General features: G+C 40.5%; 1 protein-coding gene across 4 annotated transcripts in view; it reads right to left on the bottom strand.

The window, feature by feature from the left end:
* The window catches only part of LOC117450026 (TOX high mobility group box family member 2-like), a 73,731-nt gene that overhangs the window by 33,724 nt on the left and 16,188 nt on the right, over nucleotides 1–23,819 (bottom strand). For 3 of the 4 annotated variants that reach the window (XM_034087994.2, XM_034087995.2, XM_034087996.2), the window contains exons 2-3: nucleotides 10,146–10,235; nucleotides 1,509–1,568 (exon numbers count right to left, since the gene is read on the bottom strand). In XM_034087994.2, the coding sequence (XP_033943885.1) occupies nucleotides 1,509–1,568; nucleotides 10,146–10,235 (150 nt within the window). The remainder of the gene's footprint in view (nucleotides 1–1,508; nucleotides 1,569–10,145; nucleotides 10,236–23,819) is intronic. The other variant, XM_034087997.2, reaches the window with a different exon arrangement.

Below are 23,819 nucleotides of genomic sequence, written 5' to 3'. Positions count from 1 at the left end.
CTAATCGACGAGGAGCATCCACCTCGTCGTGTTTTGTCAGAACATGAAGGCATCGCTGCCGGATCAACAAATCTTGGAGCTCCACATTCTGCCATATGTCTGGCCATGTGTTCCCGTCTACCAGCTGGGAGCACTCAGTGCCGCGGCGCCTGTCTAACTCACTGACTGTGCCGCTCCAGACTAGGACAAGCACTCCAACGAGCCGGGGCCGGTGACATCATGTTAGTGCCGGGTTATCTGTGAGTGTTAGTGACATTGCACTAACACCGTCAGCGTTGATGGTTTAATCCCTCTGATGTAAAAGATATATGTAATGTTAATGTGCTTTGGATAAAATCGTCTATCAAACATCACATGTTTTGTGAGGTTTAAGTGATACTTTAGCTTACCGGGAATTACGTGTTTTTTCCAACTTAGCAAGAGGAGGTCAAAGTAATGGACGCCTCTTTAAGAGTAATGCTCCAATTTCAGGGCTTAATATTGCCTAACATAGCTTGAGAGATCAAATGATCCGACAAACTGAACATTTTAATATCCATTACGGACAATTTCCATCCAAGACAACAAATAAATGTTGATGTTGTCAAAGAGCCATCAAACAATAATGCAGCTGCGATCCATCTTGTTTGCAAAACAGGATTAGATGCAGGACGACAATGAAATGAAATTAAAAATGTATTCGAACATACTGACTTGATCTTGGGATTTGTGAAGCGATACTGTAGACCTACTGCTCATTAAAAAAAAGGGAATACAAACACATAATATTTACCACGTTCATCATCTAAGTTTAGTTTGTTAGCATGATAACATATGCTGATAAGCACAACAAAGAAAATACAGTTGAGGTTGCTAACACAATTATTTGACAACATTTGTTTGTCCTGATGGTGGCACTAAAGTACAAAAATGTAAACCTGCTGGTTATGCAACAGAAATATGTATGGCACCTAAGTAAGTATGCTTCATTTTCTGGTTGTCCATCGAATAGTTTCTGAGAAATGTCAAAGTTCTGGTGGTAATACATTTATTTTGTATGTAGCTCCTCACAGATTGTAAGTGAGAATTTTAGCACGTTTTAATCATCCGTTAGGAAACTTACCAATTGGTGTAGGAGGACTTTTAAGAAACTTCTTCGACTCAGTTTATCACAAAGTCAATATTAAGATGTCATTTAACATGGAAACCATCAGCAGTTAATCATGCCAGGCTGATCACAAACTACAGCTACAAATATTTTCCACTAACATTAAGCTGTAAAATGTAGCTATTTTCCAGTTTTACCACTGACTCAATTTACAACCAACTTCGTTTGGTTAATGAGCTCGTTTATTGGAGCTTGATATTCATTTATTATGTTCCGACTCCTAACAAAACATATAATTCTATAAACAGTTCTTGTTAAATGGCAACGGCTGCACAACTGTAGCTAATAACACGACAGCTTCTGCACATGTTTATTTATACAAGTCTGAGGGGTTCATAGGAAAATACGTGGGCGGTCTTACCTGGTTTGGCGACCGAAACTCTTGGTTATTGTCATTCATGTACATGTTGTCACCATCAAACTGTGGACAGAAACAGAAAGAAGAAATAAACATGGTTAGCAAGAAGGGTTTTGAAACATTTGGGGGCCGCAGAGGAGGTGCAAAGGAGAAAAGCTCTTTACGGGTGGCCTGAAGTGTGAGACTAATGACTTTGTCACTTTGGTTAAACCTCGTGGTGGCATGGCAGCATGGGTAATTACTGCTCGTCAGCGGCCTGGTAATTAGGCTACATGAGCACAGTGACGGGAGATGGGCTTTTCCCTGTGGGCACCGCTGTGTGTCTGAGAGAGAATGAGTGTGAATGAAACTGTGAGTGCATACAGTATAAGGGTGTGTGTGTGCCTGTCTGTTTGGACCCTGTGTTAAGTGTCTGTGTGTGTGTGTGTGTGTGTGTGTGTGTGTGTGTGTGTGTGTGTGTGTGTGTGTGTGTGTGTGTGTGTGTGTGTGTGTGTGTGTGTGTGTGTGTGTGTGAGTGAGTGAGAAGGGCGCACAGCGGAGCATGCTGTGTCTTCAGGACGGAGCTAATAGGGCGTTGAAAGATCACTTGCTGCAGGTGGCACAACACTGTTTGACACTACAAATGGCCCTTGACCCCCGAGGGTACTGTAAAACAACACCAGGTCACAGTTGGAGCTCTACATGCAACATGCTAGCTCTGTTGTATAGTGTGCCTGTAGGCTAAAGACCTGAAAAGTCCCTACTGATATCAGCGTTGAGCGTGATATAAATAAAGGACACAAATTCTGTTTTTAGCTGCAGACAAAATGAGATTCTGCCACACAAAAGGCTCGGCAGCTGAACCTGTGCAGTGTCAAGGTGACTGAGAAACTGCTACCATGTTAAGATGAGCTGCATTGTAAAATGCCCTTGGCTTTCAAAGACATCAAGCTTTGTCATACCACGCTTGCAGCAAATGGAACGAACCTTGACTGGACTGGATAATAACGTAACATGAACACAAACACAAACAGAAACCTGATGTGTGAAATAGAGCCCCCTTTTTGTTTGACTGAGGTCATTCTATGAGATATCAATGCACAAAGACAGCAGAGACAACATGATCAAACTAGACAGCATTCCACGTCAAATTCTTCAGATGTGAAGATACAGGGGGCCCTTTTTCATTTGGGGTGGTCCGCTTTGTGCCTATAGAGAAAGCGAGCAAAGGCTTGAAAGATAAACACACCCTAGATATGAGCGAACACAAATGGATCATAAGATATACCTGCTAAAAACAATAACTAGGTAGACTAATGGACGGAAATGGGCAGAATTCCTCAGGGGGAAATCTAATATCTACACTGGAAGAGAGGGGAAAAGTCCAAGTGGCTAAATGAGCATGAGAGTGGTGAGAAAGAGAAATTACTGTACATTATTGCAGGAGAACAGCCGAGGGAATGAGTACCAGCCTCAGGGCAATGGTTGGTTAACGATGCATATCATGGAAACCCTTTTGAGGATTCACTTGGTTATTCTAATGATTACATTTACATTCAACCACGTACGCAAACAAGAAAGTGAGACAAGCGCTGCATGTGAACCACATTCACACCTCACGTGATTAATCCACAAGCCCTACACCAGCAGGTAAAACTACACGTTTATTTCAAGTGAATGCTGGCTAATTGTTCAGAGCTACAGATGCTAATTTGCTTAATAAAGCAGTGAAAAGTGATAGTTTCTCACTGAAAGGGCCAAAATGATGTTGACCTTGGTGACACATCTGCAATAAACTCTTCTCTCCTCACATGAAAGCCAATTGTCCTCGCCTAACTGAGCAATTTCACTCCATTGATATCACTGGTGACGTGAAGCCATTTAAAAAACATTTTTAGGATAAGAGTCTCTCGTGTGAGAAGAGAGCACAGACACTGAGTATCGTCATTTTCAAATACAGAACGCTGCCTGATCTTGTGTAGCCTATTAGCTTATTTGGCTAACTGAATTTTTTTAATGCAAAGCCTTTCAGCAGTTTCTTTCATCTCTAAAGGGAAGCAATGAAATTAGACAATGCTCATTTGCGGCAATTACATCTGCAGTATAATACTCCCCTAAAAGGCCAAAGACAGCCTGGAAAGGTCAGCCATTTTGTGCTTCAACATGGCTGCCCATATATTGCAATGTAAAGCTGTTTCCCCCTGCTCTTCTCTCGATAGCTCTCCTTTGCCTCGCTCTCCCACTTAAAATACCAATTTATCCTCGGCTCAATGCTATCAGCTCTGCCATTACTCCACATTTACTGCAGAAATCATCTTCTCTTTCTCTGTTGTTCCCTTTCTCTCTCTTACTCTTTTCTCTCACTCTCTCCATCTTTCTTTTTCCACTCCCCTCTCTCCTCATTACAACCTCTCTCTACTTCTCCATATATCCCTCCCTGCCCCTCTTTCTTTCCCTTCTTCTCTTTCTTCAGTAGGCCTTGGCTTCGCTTTCTCATCGGCAGTCTAATTGGGCATTCTGCATGAGACAAGGGCCTCATTAAGCAGTAATTACACACATGTTGTTTTCGGCAAACATCTCTATTTGGATTGCTTTGCATGATAATTGTTCAGCGGGGACTACTGCTCGCGATGTTTCCCTCTGTGACACACGTGGTGCTGGGAGAGAGGAATAAAAACATAGAGAAGAAGAATAGAGAGGAAGGAGGGGTAAAAAAAAAAGAGAGGGGGGGGATGTGAGAATACGGAAAAATAATAATAGGTTGTGGAAGAGAGACAAATTGAGAAATAAAGAATGCATGCATGAGAGAGAAGAAGGTGAGTCACAGAGAGGCAGAAAAGAGACAGACTAAAAGGATGAAGGTGATGCTGAGGCAGTAAATGGAGAAAGACAATGAATAAATGACAAAGAAAGAGGTAGACAGGTTCAGTGTGAGGAGAAAATGAGGTGTAGTGGCAGAGAGAGAATGAAAAGGAAGTACAGAACGAGTAAATGAGGAAGAAAAGTGAGGAAGTAAAGACAGTGAGAGATAGAGACAGAGACCGAGCGTCCCAGAAGTAGGTCATGCCTTGCAATCATCGACAAAGCTGAGCGTTTCAAAAATAATGAAGCCACAAGGTGGAAGTAATGCTAACTAGCCAGGGAAAACATGTAATATTTACACAGTGCTAATGGTGTGATACAATGCTGGGATCTTTTCATCTTGGAGTGCACCGGTGAGACAGTTGATAACAGGATTGGAGGAAAAATTACAGACTCCACCGAAGATTGTTGTTGATTGATGGACAATTCAAATAAGCTCCTCATAAAGCCTTCTAGGCAACATCTGTTTGTGAAGGGGGATGGGGCGTAGATAAAGGGCTTGTGCGTCTGTGTAATGCCACAACTGTCCAGTCATAAGAGACTAAATGACCTTTCGATGATGAGAAAAAAATTACATTGCAATGATGAGAACAACATTCATTTTGATAGACAGGAAACAAATTATCTAGTAAGCAAAATATAAATTATATTTGCTGCAACTTTCAAACTAAAGGATTGAAATATACAAAAAACGAAGTAATCTGTGTTCATGTATCTGATTATATCCAAAAACTACACTACAATTCAGGTTTATTTATCACAGACTTGTCAGTGGTGGAAGTAGGAATATTTGGTCAAGTACTGTGAGTAAAAGTTTGAGGCATCTTTACTATTTCGATTTTACGCAACTTTGTTCTTCTTTTCCACTATAGTGTTGAGCAGCAGCTATTAAAATATTAAGCAGAAAACCCATCAACTTGGGTCAGCTGGAAGATTAAAATGGGTCCAACGATACAAATAAATATTTAAAGTATATTACATTGTTACCTAGTACTACTGTCACTTAAGAAAATGATCTTATCCACCACTGGGCGTTTTAACCATATCATATACCATATTACACTGAACAAAAATATAAACGCAACACTTTTGTTTTTGCTCCCATTTTTCATGAGATGAACTCAAAGATCTAAAACATTTTCTATATACACAAAATAACCATTTCTCTCAAATATTGTTCAGAAATCTGAAAAAATCTGTGATAGTGAGCACTTCTCCTTTGCCGAGATAATCCATCCCACCTCACAGGTGTGGCATATCAAGATGCTGATTAGACAGCATGATTATTGCACAGGTGTGCCTTAGGCTGGCCACAATAAAAGGCCACTCTGAAACGTTCATTTTTGCTTTATTGGGGGGGGTCTGGGGGGGTCCGAAAACCAGGCAGTATCTGGTGTGAGGGGTAGGGGTAGGGTTAGGGTTAGGGTAATGTTGTGAATCGAGTGGCCTGTGTTCGTCGTCCATTACATACGCCTGCCCATACCATAACCCCAGCACCACCATGGGCCACTCGATTCACAACATTACCCTAACCCCACACCTGTGAGGTGGGATGGATTATCTCGGCAAAGGAGAAGTGCTCACTATCACAGATTTCTTCAGATTTTTGAACAATATTTGAGAGAAATGGTTATTTTGTGTATATACATTTTTTTTTAGATCTTTGAGTTCATCTCATGAAAAATGGGAGCAAAAACAAAAGTGTTGCATTTACATTTTTGTTCAGTGTATATATCTACAGTTCGTGGAGATGAGCTACAGGATTCAGTATTTGACGGTAAAAAAAAATCAGGATTTAAACCTTTACTCAATCACCATTGCAACATCTGTAAAATTGTACATACCGTCTCACACTAAAGAACAACCACAACAAACTTTAAGAACTTTCCGATGTATAAAGGGGAATCTATAAGCAGAGTGTGTAATACTTGTGACTTTAAAAGCCTTTACCAGTTCACCAAGTCTCTAAAAATAATCCTCTCACCGAGCGGAATTAATAAGCCCAGAACAGTACACAGCCATTCTGTGAAGAAAGGGTGTGGTGGTAGGGTTGGGGGGGGGGGGGGGGGGGGGGCTCATGCAATATGTATGCCTGTTTGAGCACCCTTCTTCATCATCTTCCCCCTCTTCTCTATACTTCTCTTTTTACATCTCTGCCTCTCTCTCTCTCTCATCCTGTGTTCAATTAAGCAGTAGGAGAGACCTAGCAAACTTCAACCTGAGACAATGTGCCACTGAATTTTGATGTTGCCCAACTTGTCACTGCTGCTTCAAAGACAGATGAGCAAGAGAGAGAGAGAGAGAGAGAGAGAGAGAGAGAGAGAGAGAGAGAGAGACACATGTGTGCACACAAACACGTGCGCACACACACGCCTAAAAACACAGGTGGAGTGAAAAGAGACAAAGAGGTTGAGAGGCAGAAAGAAGAAGAATATAAAGTTAGAAAGAAAGTCAGACAGAAAGAAAGAAAGAAAGAAAGAAGGACAGACAGACAGAAGATTACTATATTAGATATGGCTTTATTTTAGAGTTGCATGGCAGGAGGAGTGAGAAAGAGGGAGTGAGGAGAGACTATAGTAACAATTCTGGTGTTGCACCACGCCCCAAGCAAACAATGAACATGGGCAAACAATGAACATGGCACAAACACACACTTGCACACACACACACACACACACACACACACACACACACACACACACACACACACACACACACACACACACACACACACACACACACACACACACACACACACACACACACACACACACACACACACACACACACACACACACACACACACACACACACACACACACACACACACAGTCACACATACACAAAGCCCATAAAAAGCGCAGCCTGTGACCATGGCGACACATGCTCTGTTGTCGTTAGATAAGGGAAACAGGGCCTCTTCCTGGGTGTGAGAGTTTGATCCGGCACACACACCACACACACACTCACTACATGTGCACACTCTGCAGCAGCCATGGGGTCACATGCACTAACGTCCAGCATCTGATGTACCTTCACCTTTTATCTTCGGCAGGGTTCATTTTCATATGCAAAACCCGGGCTATGTTTAACACTGTGCTCCGGTCAGCAACAGGATCAGATATCGACGGGATACACAGAGCAGCTCCTCCTATCACTCAGAGGGATTTAGGTGGAATTCTGTTTGGAATTTCCTGGCACTGTGCCACCCAAGAAAGTGTTGTTAGAGGAATTGGAAACTTGAATGGTGTAGCGTTGCTCTTCCTCAAAGGACTGTTTCAAAAGTGTTAAAAGACTATCTGCATTACCTCTCCAGCTGATTCGGTTAAAGAAATATTTAGTTTTATTGTCAGTGATGCTGCGATCCGTCAGCTCACATTTAATGAGTATCAGTTCTATTTGTTTTGATAAGGTCTAAAGCATTCCACAGTTAAACAATATAGACACACTCACACAGCGCAAGAAACGGCTTAATTTTTTTTTTTTTTTCACAAAACACATAACACAGGTTCCAACCGCTTCCGGCTTCACCTATACCTTGTGAAGTGTAAAAATAAAAAGGCAGGCTGAAGCTCTCATTCATCCACTTTCTGTTGCACTGGAGCAACCACAAAAGAGAAGTAACAGTCAACAGCAGAGATGGGAGGAGAGATTGAGGAGAAAGGCTGAGGGTGTGTGTGTGTGTGTGTGTGTGTGTGTGTGTGTGTGTGTGTGTGTGTGTGTGTGTGTGTGTGTGTGTGTGTGTGTGTGTGTGTGAGGCCATGTGGGGTGTCGCTAAATAAGGTTTTGTTTCCACTATGAACTTGGGTTCACAAAGAGATAGAATCTAAACGGTGATGGTGACGCAAGATAACTCACAAAGATTTAAGAGCAGTCACGTGTCAATGGCTTTAAGGATGTTACATTTGTTTTTCTTATAACCCTATCTATCATTAACAACACTGTAATCAAGCACTTTTTCATATATAACCATATCATATTGTGATAAACAAATCTGAAATAATAATACAGTTGTCCTCTTGGGATGTTGTGCAAAATAGAAGCGACCAGTCAATCACATCATGATATAATGCGTATTCTGGTCTTTATCTTCTGTATTTGTTCATATTAAAATGCTCACTCAATGATCTTAAAAGGTTGTTTGGTCAGTGTCATAACAGTCAAATGTATTTTTGTTTCAAATGCATCCAGCTGAAGATTAAGGTCAAAGCTTCTCCGCCTATGGGTGTCGTTTGATAAACCCCTCATGTGTTATTTACTGTCTATCGAAAATGTCCAGGCATGTCAACGTATATCTTGATTGTGTATCATCAGTTCGGTCATATCCTTAAAAACGGACATTTGTTTCCTCAGAATGTGCATTAAAACGGTAAGTCTAAATACATTTGTCAAAATACATAGTGTTTTTTCGATCAGGGAGGTATGGCATTAAGTACCACTATGGCACACCACTTTTAGAAATAAGCCTTTTTTTCATCTGAGGTGTCCTGTATCTGCAACCAGATGGAAGTAGAGTAAAACGTGTGCCACAGGCTTGTGCATGTGCAAAGGTGTAACGAGAAAAATATGTCAGACCAAAGTGCCACCCACACGGTCTCCCTCTCCCCGCCGTGGTGGCTTTCAACAGCCTGTCTGCTCACCAGAGCTGGGAAACACATTCTTAGCATCACGTACAATAGCATCACATTGAATTAGCAGCTAGCCCTAGCAGGTGCTATTCTCAACTTGGGTGCTAGGAGAAAAGTGGTTCTCCCACCAGTCTACCTGACACTCACGGTCTGAGGTGAGAACGTGCGAGTGTGTCTGTGTGTACAATATGTGTGTCTGTACAGTAGGTGGATGTCTCTACGTGAGCCTATGGCGGTGAGGTTTCTCTGGCAGCAGGAGAGGATGCAGAGCGCAAGCCACTTTTAACTGACTGAGGTAAACAGCGATGAGAAAAGATAAAGGGCACAGTGAATGTCACATTACCCCAGCCTTTGCCTCTGCTCACCGCAGCATCAGATAACTGCAGCAGGAAAAAAAAGTCTTGTTTCCTCTAGCATATAATTGGTTATCTTATTTAAATCTACTGCTCTCTTGCTTTTGCACAGAATAAAATATGAAAGAGCAAAGGGAAGATGGAGAAGAAGAAAATGTTCACTGTCCTGGCAGAGACTAAAATAAATCATTATGAGAATCTATTTCTACAGGTGTGTTCTTCTCTTACAATCAGCACAGTTATAGAAGGTGGTAAGTGTTATTGTTGAACTAGTGATGATCAGGTTGCTGTGTGTTCACTTTCAAACGTTAAATAATTATATAAAACAAAACACGCAATCATTTGAAATGAAAAACACTTTACAGTTAACTAAACAGGGAAGTGTGCCAAATGATTACCGATCAGTGTTTTAACAAGGATATGAAATTCACAGGAAGGGACAACATTTACTCTGATATCAGGCTTTCTGAAGAAAGATCTATGTGTTATCTTTTGGGCACTATTTGCTTGTTTTCTATTTGCTTCTATTCCCTGTAAATGAAATCTGTATACAATTCAAGTACTAATCACTTGAAGAAGCAGTTAGATAGATTAACTCTAAAGAGTTCAATGATGCTTCTAGTTTCATAATTGCTTTGTGTGGATGCACACACATTGTGACCCAACTAAGGGGCGTATTTTGCACCTTTGCATGTTTTCACACATACGTTGCTGCAATCAAGAATCATAACTCCTGACAAAACACCACAGGGCCCAAATCAATTGGCAGACAAACATAATAGGTTTCAGGAATTGGGGGCTTGGCTACTGTTTCTCACCACAGTGGGCAGTCTTTTCCTAGCTGGATTGATGCCTGGAGGGAGGGCAGTGTGGAGCCTAACCCCTCGTTCACCCACACTGTACCGGGCCTGTGGTTAGAGAGAGACAGCAAGGAGGGAAAGAGAAGAGACAGAGAAGACAAAAGTGGGGAAGGAAACGAGATGGCGGGGCTTTAGTTTGCGAGATACAAGCAGGGCATTTGTAAAGGAACATGTCAAGGGCCCCCCCGCCCCCTCCCTCCTGAACCTTTCCCTCCCTCTCCCTTTCTCCGGTCGCTCTGCTCTTCCCCTCATGCCCAGCGTACGCGTGCAGGGGGAGGAGTAATGACATGAGACTTAACCAGTGACTGCCACGCAGCGCCACGCTAGGGGAAGAATGGAGGTTAATGAACTGACATCCCCTCCACCCCGAACACGCCTCCACCCCATGCCCACCTCCCTATCTCTTGCACACACTGACAAGCCCCCTACAAAACAGTGGGGCTGAACGCTGGCACTGAGCCAAGGGTCTAGAGATTTAAGGAGTATCATGGAACAACAAGTGGATTTACACTGCGAGTACATACACAATTAGTAATCTGATATAACTTACATTGTAAATGACCTGTAAACATATAGGCTCACATAACTAAAATCACTTCTAATGTACACTTGTGGCCCAATGAGACTACAATTCAAATTTCAAGTCAGAAAACGAAAGATTTTAATGGTTTAAAAATGTGTGGGGTAAAACTTTGATCTAAATCAAAAACATGTATTCTGTGCCTAAAATGCCCTCATTATGTTTAATTGAAGTTGAAATGTTGACCTGCTGATGTTACCCATGAAGGAAAAGAATAACTAGTCATAAGGGATTAATTCTCTGGGGACAACACATGTTTGTACTAAATCTTCTTTTAGTCTATACAAATTAATTGTTTTAAAAGACAGTTTAGTCAGTCAGATGTAGGTTTCTTACATTGTCACTCAAGAGTCTGGCTGCAAAGATGGTTAAACATAACATTAAAAGCGCAGTTGTCAGCATCTTACCAAACAGCACACGACTACACACCACTGTTCACCTAAGGACAGTTAAGGACAAACAGCTCTTGCGCACCAGACCATATATAATACACATTGTGCTATTACAGTGCATACAGGGCCGCGAATAACCGATCAGACCATCAACAAGACGCTCAACTATTTATTGGTTGTCACATGGTGGAGTGTGGGTGTGTAGGATGTTATATAAAACCTCAGTGGCCTTTAAGTTGCATCACAGGAAAACCAAGTAAAGGTGACAATTATCAACAGCTAAGAGTTGATCTGAGACAAAGCATGCACAGCAATACATCAAAGAGAGAAGAACAGTGAGGTCCAAAGGAAAGCTTCAGAAATGCAACTTTAAAGTTGTTCTACAAAAAATGACATTTGCATGACTATGTCTGAGGTTAAATAAACAGATGCAAGTGCACTCAACACGAGTTTGCCAATAAGATATCCTAACACTGCTGGTAGTAATCTATTTTTTAATATAAGCCAGTGCTTTTCATTAAGCTCCACACTGGCCCGCTGCATGTCTGATTGACAGCTCCATCACAATCCTCCACACCACATTTTCAGAGACCCTTAATCTAAAAGCTTCTAAGTAAAAGGCCAATGGAAGGTATCATGCCGAAATAGCTAAAGTGCCTTAATGACCTAAAATAAAAAATAACAAATTGAGGAAAAGGGTAAAATTAAATGTTTCAAACATAAATGATGGCACCAAATGCAGAAATGGAATTGATAATGGGGAAGCAAAACACTTTTACAGAGCTTGAAAACAATGGAAGATGGATGATTGGTCATTAGCGCCCATTGTGAATCTTTCCAGCGAGTAATTTGTGGGAAGGCTTGTGCATTTTTTATATTCTTAAACTGAAGAGCCCTCAGACTACACAAACTCCATAAAATAATAACAGGCATTTCACCTTAGCACTATCCGAACCTCTCAATTATTTACCACTAATGAATTGCCTTGGGCAATATTCTTCCTAAGTACAATATCAACCATCCCAGAGAGGCTGAATCAGCTCGCTCAAATACTTAAATACATTTACTCAATTATGCTCACTGTCTCTAATATGAAAGAGACAGGATGAACGAGCTTCTGTTTCCAGATTTTTTTCTACGCTCTGTTTTAGTCTTGATATTTCAAGAAAATCCTCACATGCACATTATAATGATTAATTGAATAAAGGTTTTTATAGAAAAAAGCGATAACAAGGTTCTTGAATTTTCTTCTGTTTTTGCATCTGTGGTGTGGGAGGATACAATGAAAGGATCTCTGCTATTGTTGTTGTTGTGTCTAGCCTCAGAACCATAACAGTACTGCAGGCCAGGTGCCAGGCTCTGCCCTTTGCAGCCGAACGTGCCACCTTCAATATCTTGTTGCAACATCGCAGATGAGCCTGCAAGAACCTGAGAAAGACTGAGAGCTCCCAACACAGGTAACCAACAGGTAGGAAAGGATGGACATAAACACCATAGGAGTATGTCATGGAATCAGTTTGGAATAACAGTGCGAGTGCAACCAGGCAGTCACCTATATACTTTCAGATAAAGTCTCTGCTAAGTGCAGGAAGTGGAAGAATAACCTTCAGTATTTAAAACCATCACCTAAGTGAATGTAAATAGATTCAACCATCTGTTAGCTTCCTCTATAGAGGACTTCTTCACACTGGGGAAAAGTGTGTGTGTCTATGTGCTTTAGGCACAGTTTATTATGCACTTCAATTCCTTCTAAAAGCAAAAAACACATACTCTGGGTTCTCTGCGCTTTATTTCCTCAATCCACAAAAAAACCTAAACATTACATGTGAAAAACTGACATATTGTGTTGTTCATATATTTCACATTAGAACTATAGAAAATCACAAATGACAATTATTTCACTCTGTACAATAATGTTGGTTTTTATACAGTTGCTGGTTGGATAGATGTTGAGTCCATGTTATTGTTTGATCATATTGAACTATGGATAAGCTATGAATAAGTGTTGACACAAAGCTTAAATGTAGTCCTGCCATTCTGTGTCTCTTGTTTTTGTTTTTGTTACATCCAGCAGGATTGTGCCTGTGCAAGTGTTTATAAATGTGCATATTTAACATCTGCAGTCCACTCAAAGTAACAAACTGAGCATTTGGTTCCATTTTCACGATCGACATTGTTATCGCCATTAAATCAGAAGAAATTCACAACCATCTTCCTTCCCCCAAGTAACACAGCAGTGACTAGCTTTAGTCAGTTTCATGCCATCCCGCTGTAATCATCAGTCCTTGGCTGTAACTACACTGGAGAGAAATGTAAGTGCAAAGGATCCCGTTCCTAGTGGTTGTAAATTCCTATCAGGGAATACAAAATCAGGGAGGGAGGGAGAGAGTTTGAAAGAAAACATATACTATTTTCATTTCAACTGCTTTAGGGATTAAAGCTCAGGGCTCTAGAAAAAAAACTGCATTAAAATAATCCACCATTTGCATGTTTTATCTCACAAAGGAGGCTCACATAGACACACCAACCCCCACTCTCCTCCCTCCCTTCTTCTCCTCCATCCCCTCCCCCATTCTGGGTAAGCACACACACACACACACACACGCTCATACACACATCACACATATACACACTGTCATCATTAAACACACACACACACACACACACACACACACACACACACACACACACACACACACACACACACACACACACACACACACACACACACACACACACACACACACACTGAGATCAACCTGCTGCCATCTGCTCTACGCGCTCTGTACAATCCTCGCAGAATACATTATTCACTACAATACATCACATCACATTCCCTCAATGTCACAGCCTTCTGCTGGAGAAGAGTGAGAGAGATAGAAAATGGGGGAGAGAGGAGAGCAAAAAGGCTATAGTACTATGAAGAGAGAGAAAATAGAGAGAGAAAGGAGGGGGGGAGTTGTTGGCCTGTTACATGGAGTAGCATAGAGACAATTAAAGAGAGTTTGATTTGGCTTTAGCAAAACGTGTTTCAGTTACCGCTTTAAAACTCAAGACAAGCAGGTTAGTCTATAAAGTGAAGGCTAAGAGAGAAACTTCTCGTCAGACAGCAAGGCAAACATTTTGCTTGTATCTTCCTTATGTCAGTGTTTTCAGTTTTTTTTTTTTTTTAGGCTGCAGTTCTTTAATATTTTACAATGAAGGACCAAAAGCAACAATGTGTAAGTTAATGTATCTCTCGCTACCCTCTATTCGGCATTCCGCTGCTCCACTTGTTCCCACAAAAAAACATAAACCTTTAAATGGGTCACAAATAGACGGTATACTTTTATTTTCAAAAAGGTGCTCCAATCAATAATTTAGGGACAATGGATTAAAATACTTTGAAAGGGGGTTGCTCAGAAAAACAAGCTAACAGAGAATTATCTCTGGATCATTTGAGTATCTTTCAGCTTATTGTTTTGGTTTTACAGCCCGCTCTTCACTCTTACTGCTCTCATATACATCATTTTCAGTCACAGCAGGCGGCGTCTTTGTGCTACCCGCCCTGGAGCAACAGTAGGGAGGTCATCTTTGTGACTTGGGTACATAGTGTGGAGCATTTATTAGCTAAACAATTTCCCTGAGGAGTTGGTGGAGAGCAAAACAAGAGCTAAAAGGAGAGTGATATTGGATTTATATTTGCCATGTGAACAGAATCGCAATGTAAATAATGTACATTTTGCTCCTTCTCTGCATGATGTGTGAATAGGCAACTGTTTACTAGAAAGTGGTCTGAAAATCCATATTTTCCAGTTCCAGAAACACAGGTAAAGGGCATATATGGGGGCTATTTTCAGCTAGGGATTAATACACATTTGGTGCATCGGCGAGTAATTACAGCACCCAGACGGTGTGGCTTATTTTTGTGTTTTTATTCAGTTTGAAACATCAATGGAGGCCTGTGGGATAAAGGAGTGAGCTCTATAAGGCTTAGGGTATAGACAATAATTGTTAGTAAGATAAATAAATTGTATTTTTGGTCTTTTGATGGGATTTGTTTGAAGTAGGAAAATATAAAAACAGCTTTAGCCTTATCCTTCAAGTGTTATCAGTTATAAATGTGCTTTAAATAACATATTTTTAAATACATCATTATGAATAATCTACTTTACTCTGATGTATGTATATTCTTCACTGATTTTAATTTAGACGAGATAAATCACATTTTTTTTAAATGAAAGGATTTCTGATTGCTTTGTTTACATGTTTAACTATGTCCCTGTTTGTGCGTGTGTGTGCAAAGCATGAACATGGTGTGTGTGTGTGTGTGTGTGTGTGTGTGTGTGTGTGTGTGTGTGTGTGTGTGTGTGTGTGTGTGTGTGTGTGTGTGTCACCATTGTGCGGTGGCAGAGCGAAGGGAGTGAACAGCTGGCAGGCCCACACTTGACTACATATTGACCTGCTTTGCATTCACCTGTTATTCAGCCGAACCTAATGTTTCCACTTGGCTCTGCTGCAGCTGAGCAGCAATTAACCTCGCTGTGAGAGCAATGCAGGCGGGACTTAACTAATTTGTCAAAGTAGATTGTAGAACTTTGCTAAATATAATTCAAAGAAATCCAACTGAAGACTTTTAACTTACACTTTTAATGTGAGAAGGGTTAAAAAATACGTACTTGTAAATGAGTTCAATACAATGCTAATATATGTTTTACTCTCTTAAGGTTTTCGACTCAGTTCAGGTGTTCTCCTGAATGTGACATTTAGCTTTTGAAATGGAAATGTTCCTGTCTGACACAGCATTTGAATGGCAGAACGCATTGCTGTGTCAAACCCTTTCCTTTTTTCGTTACTTCTCTCCTCATCTTTGCCTCCTCTTGTTTTTTTCCCACCCTCCCGCCTCTTTTTCCCAGATGCTCTCTCGGCTCTTGTCTGTGTTTGGGCTGCGACTGCGAGGGGTCACCGCCTGCCTTGTTCTCACACGTGGAGCATGGAGCGTGTGTGTTTGTAAGAGTGCGGGAAATAGAGAGAGAAACAGCACACACTCATCTATGAATAATATGAATGAGTGTGTGTGTGTGTGTACAAGAACGTCCAAAAAAAAGAGGTGTCTGAGTGTGTGAATGTATCCCAATGTCTGTACAGTTGAGCCTGAGTGCCTTTCCCACTGTGTGTGTTTCAAAGTGTTTGAGTGTGTTTCTGTGTGTGTGTGTGTGTGTGTGTGTGTGTGTGTGTGTGTGTGTGTGTGTGTGTGTGTGTGTGTGTGTGTGCCTTGCACGCTCAGTGCCAGGTCTCTCTAATGAGTCTGTCAGGCGCTGTTAGCGACGGCGTGCTCCCCTGGCTCAGCGCACTCCTACAGACACACTGTGATTAGCCGGGCCAACGGCACACCACCGGGCCAGATTAAACACTCACCACGCCGCCAGGGAACACACACACACACACACACACACACACACACACACACACACACACACACACACACACACACACACACACACACACACACACACACACACACACACACACACACACACACACACACACACACACACACACACACACACACACACACACACACACACACACACACACACACACACACACACACACACACACAGACATACTTAGACACCAACAGCTTCATCATCATCATGCCCATTAGCCTGATCTGATACAGTAACACGTACTTGCCCTCCAGAGCCAGGTGTTGATGCCAATAGAACTGAAAATAAATGTGGAGTATAAACATAATACGAGGCACCTATGGCACTGGTAAAATGCTAATGTTTCATTAATATGTCCGTCTTTATTGAATTCCTGTCTGAGGCTAATCTTGAACATCACTCAGAATTAGGGCCAGCCCTTCTGGCTTCAACAGCTTTCAACATCTTCATTAAAGCGACATGATTCACTAATTACAGGTAATTACCCTTTAATGAGCGGGCCAGATGAATGAGCAGATATGCAGAGGAGGGACAGGCATTTAGGCATTAGGCCGCGTCATTTTTACTTCCTCAAGGGCCAAGAGCGGACTCTGACTGAGTGTTACAGCTTGACCGTTAGTCGGGACATGGTGCTGGGGTTAGAGAAGGCAGCTGGACCGCAGCTCACACATCCATCAGACTGTAACACAGGATGCTTAATTTGATTTACTTTACCTTTTGAACCAGACAGTCACACACTGAGTTGTCTCTGTTCACACTTGACTAGTGCTATATACATTACATATTACACATTTTTGGTTTATTACCCCTAGATGAATACCACAAAACGACCAGCTGTATACCACTTACTCTCTATTAAACACTTTGGATATACATGGACGAGAAGCTTGTATTATGCATAATTGTTTTAAATAGTAAGGTTTTAGCAATATGCATGCGTTTGGTAAATATAGGGCATACATCCTGGATAAATTAGACTTGGATTATACTTCATGAGTTGTGTGAACATTTGTGAATAGATGTTTTGATAAAGTGTTGCTGTTGTTAAACGGGCCCCTTTCAGGTTTTTTAAAAGATTCAATGTAGTTCAAGATGAGAACAGGAATTAGTTTTTATGTTTTTTTACTAAAACATTTGACTCTTTCCTCAATCAATTAAATTATAATCACTTTAGAAATGCATGTCTTAATGATATTGCCAGTATGTTAATAAGGAATCATTGTAGCAAAGAAAACAGTCTTGAAAAACGGACTCTATCCTTTAATTCAAGAAAGAAAATCCAAACCTTTGAGTCAGAAGTTAGACGTCGTATTTGTATCTCTTGATGGAATGATGCTCTTTTTTCCTGTTCTATAGCATTTATAACCTTTTGACCCATTACATATATCTGAAAACCAACTGGCCTCAACCCCAGCCCAGGAGTGAGTCCTGGAACTAACAGAGTTGTTGTGTTGCCATGTCCTTAATGGTGGTCATGTAAAGTTATTTTTAGACTTTATTCAACCTGAAGCTGCATAGGCTGGTGACCTTAGGAGAATTCCATGTAACACCTTTCACTTAACAGTCAAGGTAAAGCGTCTTTTGGTTCAGAAGGTCAGGTCCACTACCCACTCCTTTAGTGGACTGCTATACAAAGTGTAAAGTGTTTAACACAAGAAGCAACCTCAACCTGCATGGAGTGACTGGTTGAGACAAGCTTTGATCACCCTTGACTTCAACAATAAATGAGGGTTAAGAATGTGTGTTTTCCCTGCGTTAGCGTTGAGAGGTAATATTACCGGCACTGTTAAGAAGTGAGATTTGTAACACATTTCAGATGGTAATGGGTTAAAGTGCGAAGCTTTTGTAACTGTGAAGGTGTAGGAGGTGCAGACTGTAAACTCTCAAAAGAGAGGGGTGTTTATCGTTCCTTTGTTGTTTAACAAGGGGAACAAATACACATGTTTTCCTTCTTCCTGTGACTCTCTCTCCCTCTGAGAAAGCCAGCAAGCAAAAATTAGATTGATCTGACAATTTACCAACATTAAAGAGTGAAGTTTCTTATCTCGCGCCTGCAGAAAAAAGTCCCTACAAGAAGACACTGTTCAACATATTTCCCCTGTATCTGATTCTTCTCCTCCCCCTTGCTGACTCTTGTGCCAAATGGCCTATTTTTACCCCTCCGTGTGGCATAGGGTTTTCCTTGTCACCACCGAGTTTCCTGCCATCAGTGTATAGGTACGGTTAAACAGTGCAGTTACTGAAAAGGCCCTGAATGTTTAACTGTCTACTTCTCAGATGTGGTGAAAGATCTTTGTCTCCATCTCTAAGGTAGTGTGACATTGTTTTTCTCTTATATTTCCTGCACACAGAAACATAAATACACTAAAGCCGAAATACTGATCCAAAGTATTGGAAACATTTCTGGTTCAATTTCTTCTGTTTGTTTGCCTTTAATCCAAGCCTCTGGGATTAGGATATTTACAGAAATAACCCCTTTGTTTACGAAACGCTAATCCAATCACCGCGCTAAAGTTCATTCAATCTGTGCCCTGACAGTGAACAGGGCACAAACCCTCACCCAACCCTTACTATCCTCCTCCTCTAAAGCATATCATGATGCCATATGCCCCGACACAACACTGCGCCTTTTCTCCAGCTGAAATGTGCAGAATGTGATATACTGTACTGTATGGCACAATGGACTAATTGTGATTTGTCCCTTGAGGGAAAGTACGAGTTAGAAAAGGAGAAATATCAGCGCAGGATGTATGCTTTTCAGCCTCAAATGACAATTTAGTTGTGAAAGAGGACAGCTCATGGACATATAAAGAAGTAACTTGATTATTTCAGATGTGACTGTGTAGCCTGACCTCTATTTAAGATGGCTTTAGTGACCCTTTAAGCCTTATTCTTTTTTTTTTGCAGCACTTTAGTATAATTTTAATAACCTCTCTTTCCGCAGGGCAAAACTGTTTATTAGACCTATATATTTCAAACTATACAAAATCAGTTCCAGATGCATATGAGCAAATAGAATTCCTTTATGAAACACAAATACAAGTAAGGACTTAAAATGATAAACAATGAAAGGCAAAAAGACTGCATGAAGTTAACTGTCCTCTTTGTACTGCACCTCTCCTCCAGCGTGACGTACACAGAGCCTCTTTTGTTCTGCCACTCATTGCTTATGTTACTGTAGAGCACTAATGCACACAGATCGATAGCATACTTTCCATTTCAACACATTGAGCCGATGTACGGACACACAGTTGGAATTGATCCTGTCCTGTCAACAGTTTTATGTCTATATGTCTTTTTCCCGCTGAAAAATAAATGGTCTTTAAATAAAAAGCTTTCTCTTTTCACAGCCTGTTCACAATCTCAAACCCCTTTGTAGCTTGATGTTGACATCTCTGTATTACACATTGAATAACTGCGTTGCTGATGATGATGTAAGGCTAGGTGGGTGGTTATATTGTATAACACAGCACATCAAGATCAAAACAGAACATCTGGCCCATTCACATGAATCAAATTTAAAAACGTTCTGTCACTCTCAAATGCCTCCTCTTGCACATTGTAGACCTTTTATGATTGGGAGAAAAAACATCATACTGGCACAAATGAAAATAAATTCAAACAGATGTAAAGGAATAAAAGCCATAAAATATTTTAATACACCAATAAAATGATAAGTCTGAAATGTAAAGAAAAAATAACCAAATGCATGTCGCCTGTTGGTCTAGAACAAACAAGCCCAGCAAAATCAATTTCCTCCCCCACAGGATGTCCACCGCATGCAAGCGGGTTTTTACGACCACGGCTGAAAGGTGCAAAAACACCAGACATGTTTCAAATAAGCAAAACTATCAATCTGCACTTTTAACAAGCATATAGTGCAAGGTGCACACCGATTGAATAAAGTCTGAAACATTTATTGGCACGAAGGCAGAAAACAGGAACTGGCTGCTCTCACTCAAACATGTCATGGTATACAGAAATCTAAATAAGAAACGACACCTTAAACATTTGTTTCCCCTTTTTGAATCCTGAACTCGCAGAAAGATGCACAACAATACTGTATTATTTTCAGCAAACAATTTAATTTAGCAGAAATACAAGGGAAAATGTTTTCTTTTCCTTTCATGTATTGTGACACATTTCTGTCAAGGGAGAAACACCTTCCTGGAGCTAAACAAAAAAATGCCAAAACAATATCGTGTACGATGATAACTTGCTGCAGGCTGTACAGCATTTAATTAGACTTTAAACAATTAACTCTGTCCGTAAAGACCTGTGATCCTTCCTCTGCGCGGCTGTTCGAGTATGAAAAACAACTCCAGGAAGAACCAGAAAATGTTTCTTTCCCCTGACTATAAATCATATAGTGGTCTTTTAAAATGATACATTGTAGGAGGAAACTCTTTACATGTTTTGAAGCTCTCAGCCCACACAATAGAGTAGGTGCTTTTGAGACCAAGATAAAATGTTTTCAGTGATAACAATAAAACAGCTCTTCTTGGTTCGATGAACCAAACCATCAGCATCTGAAAGGCAGAGATGGGGAGAGAACCAGAGAGGGAGAGCACTAATCTCATTACCTTCTCTTCCTGGCATGAGAGAATATTCATTCAAAAATTAAATCTCACATCCCACATTTCATTTTCCATGTAATTAAATTAGTTAAATGTTATAAAAACATGTAAACTCCGACAATGACTTTGAGCCATTTGCATTTTTAATCAGGCCAGATTAATTCTAATAAGCGAGCTGGGCTAAGGCGATGACAGAGCAGGCCTATTGTGTGTCTGTCACACTCATTTAATTCTGTCATTATGTCCCATATCCTATTATGATAATTGGCTTTTTATTCTCAATCAACAACCAGCCAAAGCTATTAAGTAATAATCTCTGACTAGTGCACGTTTAACCTTACACATTACAAGTTTGCCACCTTAAAAACAACAGTAGGCTGATAAAAGAAGGGGAAAAGAGAAAACTGTGCAAAGCTCTGGCTTATTTATCCTAGCTACTTGCTCCAAATGAAAAATGACTGTCAAGAAGCTGCATGTTGACACTTGGCATAGGGTGTAAAGCAAACACATTAGACGGAGGAAATGGGTATCACCATCTTCTCCCTGCAAGGTAACTAAGCAGAGAAGACGAATGTGTCTGATGTGTTCAGCCATTTCCTCTGCTCCCTCTCTGGGGAGTCACTCGAAAACGAAATCTCTGAAGACACTGGCCCTGCTGTTTAATTGAAAGACACTGCTGCAACAAATAGAAGAAGTGCAAATAGATTACAGCCTGGGAGACGTGCATCAAGCTAAATGCCTCTGACAGAAAGGCGATGATATTGTGGGTGAAAATCGCAGGCATTCCTAGAGCCAGAGCTTTTCAATAATTTGTTATAAGGGTTGATTAATTAGAGATTGTTTAAGGTTTAGTTTTCGTTGCGGCAGAGCCAATATCTGACTCAGTAGTTGTATCTCAAGATATGGGTTCAATGAAGCTAACGTTGCAACCATATGTGACTCACAAAACTCTACAGTAGAGTGCTAAATCTACAATTGAAAGGTATAAAAACACAACATATTATAAACTTTTAAATCTCAGCAAGCCATAAGAAAGGCTATCACCTACATGTAACCCTTAAACATCCAATATAGATACATGGCACTCATACAGTTACACTTTAAACCTGTAAAACATGTTTCTTCTTTCGGGAAATGTTTGCATATACAAGACTCAATTTAGTTTCTCTATTCTTGGACTCTGTAATTATTGTCCTAATATAATTAATTGCATTGTCATTTCTGATCATCCCTCAAAAGAAGGTAAAAGCATTTTCTACATCTGAATGCCTTACAGAGCAGAAAACACCAATTGTAGCCCCAGATTGCTGCCTCAGCAGCATTACCAAAGAGGAGCAGTCACATGCAATGTGCAGAGTTAATGCTAAGATGTAGGACACAAAATGCCATCTAGTCATATCACTGGTCGCCATACACCATGACCTTTGTTGTAAAACATGTGGTCAGAGACATTTTGAACTAAGTCACACGACTGCAGCGGTTAAGTTATGTGGCATTTCTTTGAAATCGTCTAACAGGAAATGTGCATTGAGCTTTTTTTTAGCACCACAATGAGAGTTATCTGACAACCACAATATAATTGTAATGTTAATGCTTTTCTCATAAGATGAAAACAAATAAAGTGTTCAGATAATGTTAAAGAATTAGGTACAATTAATATATCAATTTTTTCATTTTTTTTTTAAGTATGAATCAAATTCCCATAATTGTCTTTAAACATTTATATTTGTTGTTATTCTTTGTTTTTCAGAACATTTATCTTCTGAATCAGGTGATAAATGATTTCCAATCATGTCAATTAATCAATTAAAAACAATCTATGGATGAACCAACATTTCTTCAATCACACTTTCCAACACTCATGATCATCTGTCAAGCTGGACTAAACAACAAACACTTTTTCATTTATTTTTTATTTCTCAGGGGCTGTCTATGCTATGTTCACTTTATGTGGCCCTTCGGTTAACTGACTTCCCTTTCTCCTCCATACAATATTAAACTATCTGTGACAATGCTGTTTGTTTTGTGAGAAGCTCGTATGATAATGGAAACAAAATGTCATCCATTCAGTATAGTTCAAAATGTACCGTAAACAAAGGCAGGAAGGCGTGTGGGCTGGAGGGCTTTGTTTCAACAGGAGCCACCCTGCTGAAAATGACAGTTGGACCTTTAATGTTAGCAGATTCTTTACTGGCAACTTTCCTCTCAACAAAATGCTTGTACAGTCATCTCACTCATATTCTTAACTCTAAAATTAGCCGTGGAGTGCAGCAAGCTGTCAGTGCTGATTCAGTTGGACAGGCACAGCTCGAACGTATTAATTTTCTCGTACAGGAGGAAAGTGCTTTTCCAGGTTTCAGTTCTCCCACTTTGCGTATATCCCTGTGCATTATAGTACTTCAGAGAAGCCAATTTTTATTTATCAGAAGATTCTAGAGAGATTTATCTCCAGCACCATAAGACAGATGCAAAAGAAGAAGAATAATTGCCTCTCAAACTGTCCAATAATATCCCTCTTAGCGCTCCGTCGACAAGACTTACTTAATAAACCTTTTTATTTCACAGTCAACCTTATGAAAGTGCCTTATGGCCTCACAATTTACATTTTACTCAATAATTATCTGTAAAGGGGACTCAATAAGATTCCTCTTGAG

This window comes from Pseudochaenichthys georgianus, chromosome 7 (genome assembly GCF_902827115.2).
Source record: "Pseudochaenichthys georgianus chromosome 7, fPseGeo1.2, whole genome shotgun sequence".
NCBI lineage: Eukaryota > Metazoa > Chordata > Actinopteri > Perciformes > Channichthyidae > Pseudochaenichthys > Pseudochaenichthys georgianus.
Note: the sequence above shows the minus strand (reverse complement) of the source record. Positions and strands in the feature narration are given on the sequence as shown.